General features: G+C 42.3%; 1 protein-coding gene across 1 annotated transcript in view; it reads right to left on the bottom strand.

Moving 5' to 3' along the window:
• Positions 1 to 9,401, bottom strand: part of camsap2b (calmodulin regulated spectrin-associated protein family, member 2b) — a 64,452-nt gene that overhangs the window by 48,976 nt on the left and 6,075 nt on the right. The window contains exon 2 of the mRNA XM_038964246.1: positions 5,623 to 5,882. Coding sequence (XP_038820174.1) covers positions 5,623 to 5,882 — 260 coding nt within the window. The remainder of the gene's footprint in view (positions 1 to 5,622; positions 5,883 to 9,401) is intronic.

The raw sequence follows: 9,401 nt of genomic DNA, 5'->3' as shown, positions 1-9,401 counted from the left end.
ACTTGACACGTACATGCGACTTCTGCTATCAGAATATGAAGATCGCATTGAAAAGACGGACAAAAGTTGCTTGTGGTCTGATTGTGTTCACATCCGGCTGACCACCTTCTGTGGTGAGCATTGTGTGCGGATTTCTCCTCAGTCTTGATTAGAGGTCGACCGATTATGATTTTTCTACGGCGATACCGATACTGATTATTGGAGGACCAAAAAAAGCTGATACCGATTAATCGGACGATTTTTTAAAACAAATTAATTAATTTGTAATAATGACAATTACAACAATACTGAATGAACACTTTTATTTCAACTTAATATAATACATCAATAAAATCAATTTAGCCTCAAATAAATATGGAAACATGTTCAATTTGGTTTAAATAATGCTAAAACAAAGTGTTGGAGAAGAAAGTAAAAGTGAAATATGTGCCATGTAAGAAAGCTAACAGTTTAAGTTCCTTGCTCAGAACATGAGAACATATGAAAGCTGGTGGTTCCTTTTAACATGAGTCTTCAATATTCCCAGGTAAGAAGTTTTAGGTTGTAGTTATTATAGGAATTATAGGACTATTTCTCTCTATACCATTTGTATTTCATATACCTTTGAGTATTGGATGTTCTTATAGGCACTTTAGTATTGCCAGTGTAACAGTATAGCTTCCGTCCCTCTCCTCGCCCCTACCTGGGCTCGAACTAGGAACACATCGACAACAGCCACCCTCGAAGCATTGTTACCCATCGCTCCACAAAAGCCGGGGCCCTTGCAGAGCAAGGGGAACAACTACTTCAAGGTCTCAGAGTGAGTGACGTCACCGATTGAAACGCTATTAGCGCGCACCCCGCTAACTAGATAGCCATTTCACACCGGTTACACCAGCCTAATCTCGGGAGTTAATAGGCTTGAAATCATAAACAGCTCAATGCTTGAACCACAGCGATGAGCTGCTGGCAAACGCACGAAAGTGCTGTTTGAATGAATGCTTACGAGCCTGCTGCTGCCTACCACCACTCAGTCAGACTGCTCTATCAAATATCAAATCATAGACTTAATTATAACATAATAACACACAGAAATACGAGCCTTAGGTCATTAATATGGTCAAATCCGGAAACTATCAATTCGAAAACAAAACGTTTATTCTTTCAGTGAAATACGGAACCGTTCCGTATTTCATCTAACGGGTGGCATCCATAAGTCTAAAAATTCCTGTTACATTGCACAACCTTCAATGTTATGTCATAATTACGTAAAATTCAGGCAAATTAGTTTGCAACGAGCCAGGCGGCCCAAACTGCTGCATACACCCTGACTCTGCGTGCAATGAACGCAAGAGAAGTGACACAATTTCCCTAGTTAAAATAAATTCATGTTAGCAGGCAATGTTAACTAAATATGCAGGTTTAAAAATATATACTTGTGTATTGATTTTAAGAAAGGCGATGATGTTTATGGTTAGGTACACATTGGTGCAACGACAGTGCTTTTTTCGCGAATGCGCTTGTTAAATAACCGTTTGGCGAAGTAGGCTATGATTCAATGATAAATTAACAGGCACCGCATCGATTATATGCAACGCAGGACAAGCTAGATAAACCTAGTAATATCATCAACCATGTGTAGTTAACTAGTGATTATGTTAAGATTGATTGTTTTTTATAAGATACGTTTAATGCTAGCTAGCACCTACCTTGGCTCCTTGCTGCACTCGCATAACAGGTAGTCAGCCTGCCACGCAGTCTCCTCGTGGAGTGCAATGTAATCGGCCATGATCGGTGTCCAAAATGCAGATTTCCGATTGTTATCAAAACTTGAAATCGGCCATAATTAATCGGCCATTCCGATTAATCGGCCGACCTCTAGTCTTGATGCAATTAGGCTACCAAAAGGTCATACAGTGGGCGAAGTCATCAGTACTCTGCCGACAAGTCTCCGGGAAAACGTGTGTTTTGGGGTCAAGAGGCACCTTTTTATTAAAACGTTGGAGGAAATACCAACTAGAGTGTGGGGACTGTTTGCTGGCCTCATAAAAGCTAGCCATCCATCTAGCTAATAGTTAGAGAAATAGAGTTATGATTATCCATTTGCAATCCCTTTAGCGTTGCTTGCTAGCTTGCTGGCTAGCTACATACAGTAGGTTAGCTGGCTAGTTAGCTATAGGGTTGGGCAATATAACGATAGTATAGGATATCGAAGATGATTGACAGCCATCGTTGACTGGCACCACACAGTAAAGAGCTGACCGGGTAGCCCACAGCAAGGCCATGACAAGTGGCCTATATATTCGCTATAGCCTGAATAACCTATTTCAATAAACATGTTATAAACAGTGGACATTTTGCATGTAAATCTTGATGGGGCAAACAAAAACATTTTTTTTAGATGCATGCCAGAAAACCCACGACACAACACAACACTAAACAATACATGAATTGCACTATAACGGTGACAAATTGTGCCCACACACTGTTAGGGCCTACATAAAGCAGCAGAGTCCCAACAGCAGTCCCAACACCTTACCACTGCCACATAGCTGATATGTCTGACTTGCTTAAACAAATGTGGTTTCTCCTGACAACTGCGATATACAAACTATGGCATAAGGGGACGATGAGCAGATAAGAGGCAATCCATAATTTCGATTAAGCGAGCTAGGACGGACGTAGTCGATATAACTATTTGTTCAGCCCTTTTAAAATGTACAGCAACAGAATTCAGAACATGGGCTATTTTTACAGTATTCTCCCTGTACACCAAGTCAGAACTGTAGGATAAATAAAGGGGGCATATAAGCAGACAATGAAAAATATTTGATGATGACATTTCTCTAAAACAGGCTATAGACTACATGTGCACCACCAAGTCAGAACAGTAGGTAAAATTAGGAGGGGAAACGGGACCAAATTATTAGGGTGAGCTTATTAGGGGGTGAACAGCTTACTACACAACATACAGTATTACTTTCTTAGCTACAGCTTACATATATCCCTGGCATATTACATAATTTATGCAACAGCATACAAGACATTTTTGGGCTCACCTTGTTGTGCTGTACTCACTTGAACAGGAAGGTGGCGCGGCAGTCCTTCTTGGGCAAATTTTGTCATCAAACTTTGTCATCAAAGTCTGGCATTCTCTGGATTTATGGTGCTTTCAAGACAACTGGCAACTTGGAAAAATACAAGGTCGAATCATGATGACGTCAGGGTTCTTCAGGTCGGAGCTCTAGAAAGAGGCCCAAGTTCCCAATTCCGAGTTGGATGACCGTTCAAAACGTATTTTCCCAGTCGGAGCTCGTTTTTTCCCAAGTTCCCAGTTGTCTTGAACCCATTGAAATCAGATTTCCCAGTTCTGAGTTTCCAGTTGTTTTGAGCGCGGCATAAGTCATGATGGATTGACACCATGGCCAATGTTGAATGTTAATCTGTTAAGCTTGGAAAAGAGACGCTTTAACCCAGAATTGGGACCACACACCCACTCCAATGAATAGCAGTCTAGTGATTGCTTTGCAATGCTTGCATTTAGCCACTGATTCCTTCAAAACCACTCCTTGTTGAATTTGCGATTTCCAACTTTTTGTTTAATATTTATATCCAATGGCCGATGAGCACCGATACGTTTTATCTATAATTTCTCTTCATTATTTCTCTTCATATGACAAGGATTAAAAAGGATTTGCCAGTAGATTGTCGACTTGATTCAGGATGATGACTGCTAGCATGCTAGCTAAGATTTTGAAAGTATGACGTTGACATGATCAGTTCAATCAAAGCTGCTGTAGATATAACGTGATTTAATGTAATTTTATCTGTGGCCAATGACCTTGAGCCTTCTTGGATGAGCACTTCTAATGTAAGTCTATGGCAGCACCCAAGGGGCTTGAATATTCTAGCTCTACCCATAGATTTAGCGTTGACGTAATGTCCCCATGAGTGACAGAACACTGAGCCAATCACGGCACAACTAGAGAACATTACCAACCCCTAAGCTCTGTATTTTCCACTGGCTGCCCCACCACCACAGCAAGCATTGAGCTAGGCTGAAACACCTGCATTTTGGAGCTGCCTAACTCAAGAAAGCAAAAAAGAGACCAAGTTTGTATACGACTTAATTAACTCAAATTTTGTAAACATTTTTTACATTGTTTGCAAACTGATATGTGACACGTATTAATAACAAAATAACATGCAAAACAGGCATCTCCTCTCATCTTTTTTTATTTGTTGCTAGAAAGGTGGGGCTCAAAACATGCTCTGAATGACTGGTCGCAAGTGGTTAAACAATGTACAGAATGCAAGAGAACAATGTAGACCGAGCTAAGATTTTCATCAAAGCAGCGCAAAATGTCTAGTCAAAAATATATATATTTTTCTCTCTCAAATTCATATATCACAATGTTTTATGGGTACTTAATCATGATAGGACAACGATTGACATCGCCCAACCCTAGTTATCTACAGTAGTTAGCTACTGCCATCAAGTTGTTAAACTATTAATAATTTAAAAAAGAGTACCGATTATTGTATCGGATCAATATACAAACGTTTGGAGAAAGATAACTTGAAAAAAACAATTTGATTGAGTAAATGTATTTATTGGTTTATTTTCATTTCGATAAGAGATGAAAATTAAATTAATTTAAGGTTATTTGTTGATGTAAAAATTGTTATTAAAATTTGTGTCATTAGATTTTGGGTGGGGTCACAAAAAATGGGTGTAGACACATGATGTATTCGAAATTCCATGACCAGAACTTCATGATCATAATACAAAAACTGCATTAACTGTCAAGTCTAGACACGGCCAGAGAGAAGGAGACATAATAGAGAGGGGGGAGAGAAAGACGGCGGCGAGAGAGAGAGACCGAGGAAGAGAGAGAGAAAGAAGGAAAGACCAAGGGAGGAAGCGAGAAAGTGCTGTTGAAGAGACAGAAAGAAAAGAAGAGAGATGGAGAAAGACAGAAATAACTGATGAGATATGGAGGGAAGGGGAGCGAGATTAGGGAATGAAAGAGTCTGTGTGCCACAGCAGATAGGGCAATTGCGATTCTCCCAGAAAGAGAGTGGCAGAGACAGAGAGAGAGAACTGCAACGTAGGTTCCCATTTCGTCAGCAGCTATGTTCAGTCTCTGAACTCATGATCCTCAGCCACACAGTATTGGTTTAGAATAACTATTTCGTAACTGTTGACGCATTCCCTCACGGGAAGCTCACGGCATTCCCCTCATATCATAAGAGTACCGTCTGTCTGTCTGTCTGTAAGTGGTTTATCTTGGAAACCTGTCATTAGACTTGCTTTTGTCCTTTCCAAGAGACACCGCTGAGAATACTGTACTCACAGAGCCCTACCTTAGAGCACACACAAAGAGACAGAGGATGAGTGAGTGAGTGAAGTGAGAGTGTGTGTGTGTGTGTGTGTGTGTGTGTGTGTGTGTGTGTGTGTGTGTGTGTGTGTGTGTGTGTGAAAGAGAGAAGGAGAAGGAAGAGAACGTAGAGAGATAAAAATGGGTTGAGACCCAACAAAACCCAACCAGACCCTAATATTACACTCTTTACAATCTGTATGTGTATGTGTGTGTGTGTGTGTGTGTGTGTGTGTGTGTCCAGACAGCTCTTCATCCTCACCATGTGTATGGGTGTGCCGGTCAGGTCCCTCTCTGTGACCAGTCGGTCCTGGTCAGTGACGTACAGTCCCTTCTGTGCCAGGGCCTGGATGATGGCGTTGTGTCCCAGCAGAGGTTTGACGGCATCGCTGCGGAGGATGAGGCTCCCCGCCCGGCAGTAGAGCTCTGCGGACAGCAGCAGGCATGCCACAGGGGGCTTCAGGTGCTCCTGGCTGTACTGGTCCCTGTAGAAGGGGTCCGCCAGCTCCTCCGGGACCGCATCTGTGAAGGGAGAGAAGAGGGGTTAGTGTGGTGATACGATGAACATTGTTTCTCTGAAAGAAGGGCGCCGGATTAGTTTGGGGATATGATAACTGTCATCTGGGGACGTGTCTGTGGAGAGAGCGGGTACGGGTAGAGCTGGGACGATAACCCCCAAATGATCAACACTTACCATACCGATCACTTATCACAGGCATTATGATAAGTAGCCTATACTAGAGAAATGTGAAGTTTGAAATGTTTGCTAATGCTGGTGATTGTTAATGGGACAATTGATTGCTACAACCATCAGACTAGTAGTAGTAGTTTAAAGGAGACTTTTTTGTAAACTGTGGTGCACCTTAACCTGATAAACTTCTCGTTCTATTTATTGCTACCGTATCAATTCAGGCAATTTATCGCAATATGGATTTTTGTCCATATCGCCCAGTTCTAGGTACAGGTTAGTGTGGACATATGATAAACAGAGTTTCTCTGGCAGGTCATCTGTGGAGGACTTGAGGATAGGTGGGCTACATAAGTAACATTACAGTCAGCTCGTTTTGGGCTGCCCGTGGAGAGAGGGGAAACAGGTTAGTTGGGTGAAACAATAACTTGACATGACTGTACTGGCCCCCGCAGAATGAGTCCACTGTGACGGCAACAGGCGTGCCTGTGCGAGCCCCACTCTCCCATTGCACACATGCTTCTCTCACACACGGATCTTAGACCTTCTCCATTGACGGCGTGGTTAAGAGTGTGTGTGTGTATATGCGTCAGGCTTGGGTGGTATATCATTTATCTCCAGCAGAGGGCTCTAGCTACGCATCTCGTTGGCAAACTTACTAGCTAAGTGGCTAGCTTCTTGCTTACGGCAGAGACAATCAATCCCCTCCTGGATCAAGATTGAGTTTTTTGTATTTGATTTATTTGTTACATTTGTAAAGAAATAGCGTCCTTTGTGTGCACTGACGGTAACACCGTATACACCGGTATGGTACAGGAACGGTGTGTGTGTGTGTGTGTGTGTGTGAGTGAGACAGAGAGAGGCTATTCTTTGTCTGTTCACTCAAATGCTAAATCTGATTTACTTTATCTTTATCTTCAAAATAGCCAGACACACACACACACACACTCACACACACAATAGACTTGTCTGCACTCAGGGGCAAAGAGTACACCACTTTCTGCTCTTCTCTGGTATGTGCCATCACATGATGTGTCAAGGGGTCCCGAGAGTGTTTTTGAGGCAGAGAAAGGGGCGGATGAGGTTGAAAGTTGGGCTGGGATTTTATCACCATACTTGGGTGCCGATACAATATCTATTGCGATTCTCACGATTCTATATGTATTACGATTCGATACTATTGCGATTTGATGTTCCAAACATATTGCCCTGCTGCAGAGAGACAAATTTTCTGCAGAGACAATTTGTTTTGATCAGTCATGGAAATAAGTGCTGAAAACATGCTCACTATTTAAAGCGAAACAGACAGCATTTTATCTAAATTAAATATGATTCAAATCTGTTCATATACACCCCCAGGAAGAATATGACTTTTTAAAAACATTTTCTGTCAAGCAAGTATTTAGACATGCTCATTTTCACATTTTCATCAATTCTTAGAATGCTTGGGAATTACGTATACTGTACTAGGGCATTGTGAAAATTCTATAGCAATACAGAGTGGGAAAGCAGCTGTGTGTTTGGACAATTAACTGCATTAAATAAAACCTGAACCATCTGTCTCGTCCAGGACCAGAGTCGACGCAGACCGGTGCGCCAAAGCCAGTCAGAGCTGCAGTAGGCCTTTGTTTGCCACACAGGCCTGCCGTCATTCACTTTGAACTGGACTGTGTGTTTACAGGCAGTTGGGCCTGCCGTCATTCACTTTGAACTGGACTGTGTGTTTTACAGGCAGTTGGACCTGCCGTCATTCACTTTGAACTGGACTGTGTGTTTACAGGCAGTTGGACCTGCCGTCATTCACTTTGAACTGGACTGTGTGTTTACAGGCAGTTGGACCTGCCGTCATTCACTTTGAAATGGACTGTGTGTCTACAGGCAGTAGGGCCTGACATCATTCACTTTGAACTGGACTGTGTGTTTACAGGCAGTTGGGCCTGCCATCATTCACTTTGAACTGGACTGTGTGTTTTACAGGCAGTTGGACCTGCCATCATTCACTTTGAACTGGACTGTGTGTTTACAGGCAGTTGGGCCTGCCGTCATTCACTTTGAACTGGACTGTGTGTTTACAGGCAGTTGGACCTGCCGTCATTCACTTTGAACTGGACTGTGTGTTTACAGGCAGTAGGGCCTGCCATCATTCACTTTGAACTGGACTGTGTGTTTTACAGGCAGTTGGGCCTGCCATCATTCACTTTGAACTGGACTGTGTGTTTTACAGGCAGTTGGACCTGCCATCATTCACTTTGAACTGGACTGTGTGTTTTACAGGCAGTAGGGCCTGCCATCATTCACTTTGAACTGGACTCTGTGTTTACAGGCAATTGCAACAGCGTGACTTTAGATCATTAGAACACACTCTTCAAAAGCCACAAAATAGACCTGAATGGATTTCTGCAAATATGTCAATACCGCTTGGGAGTCCTCTTACATTTGGGAACTTTACACAGTCTTATTGATCAAACAACCTCAATTATTCACATCAACAACAAAAATATCTAAATATAATGCTAGCCTGAGAAAGATGAGCTAAACTCTAACGAAGGAACATTAGATAAACCCTCTCAAGCTTTTTTTTTTGGCCGTCAAAATTGCACCGATAAACGATGGGGAATTGTAGCCTCCTAGTCCTTCTGCAGCTTGCCTGCCAACAATGCATGCTTGTCCCAACCAAGCACCCAAAGCTAATTGGCAAGCTTGCTAGCTAGCTACTTCTAGACACAAATGAGAGAACACCCCACTCTGACCATTTTACTCTCCATAGCAGAGCTGGTCAGGCTGTTTACATGTTATCTAGATCGTTCGTGACTAACTATTACTTTCTTTGCCTACGATTACTGACACCGGTCAGTCATATTCAGTGGGTGTAACGTTAGTAAATTCATCAGTTATTTTGCGCTCTGGCACACTCAGATGAGAGTACTCTGAAATTGGAGTAGATAGCGAGAGTGAATTTGTGTTATCCAGTTAGCCATATGCTAACTGGATAACAGTCGTTCAGGTTCTTGCTAGCTAACCAAATGACACCTGCATCTCTAGCTGTGTATAGCCGCGGAAAAACAATATGAGGGGAAAAAGTCAGTCACTCACCCACTCCTCCAAAGGCATGACATGACATCCTCCTAGCAGCTAGCTAGCTATCTAGCTAACGTTAGGGTCCATGTTTTTAGCTTGCTACATAAATAGATGCGCTAGCCTATTAGCCACGTTATGACTGACTTGTGATCATTGCTAGTTTGATTGTATTGACATTCCCAGTCTTAGTTATATTTGTCCATTTTGTCCAAAATATTGAGCCATTGAAACTGAAACAGTGCATCCCGAATGGAGGCAACAAACAATGTACCAGG

The sequence above is a fragment of the Salvelinus namaycush genome, chromosome 25 (genome assembly GCF_016432855.1).
Source record: "Salvelinus namaycush isolate Seneca chromosome 25, SaNama_1.0, whole genome shotgun sequence".
NCBI classification, from domain to species: domain Eukaryota; kingdom Metazoa; phylum Chordata; class Actinopteri; order Salmoniformes; family Salmonidae; genus Salvelinus; species Salvelinus namaycush.
The sequence above is the reverse complement of the archived record's forward strand: the minus strand, read 5'-3'. Positions and strand labels throughout refer to the sequence as shown.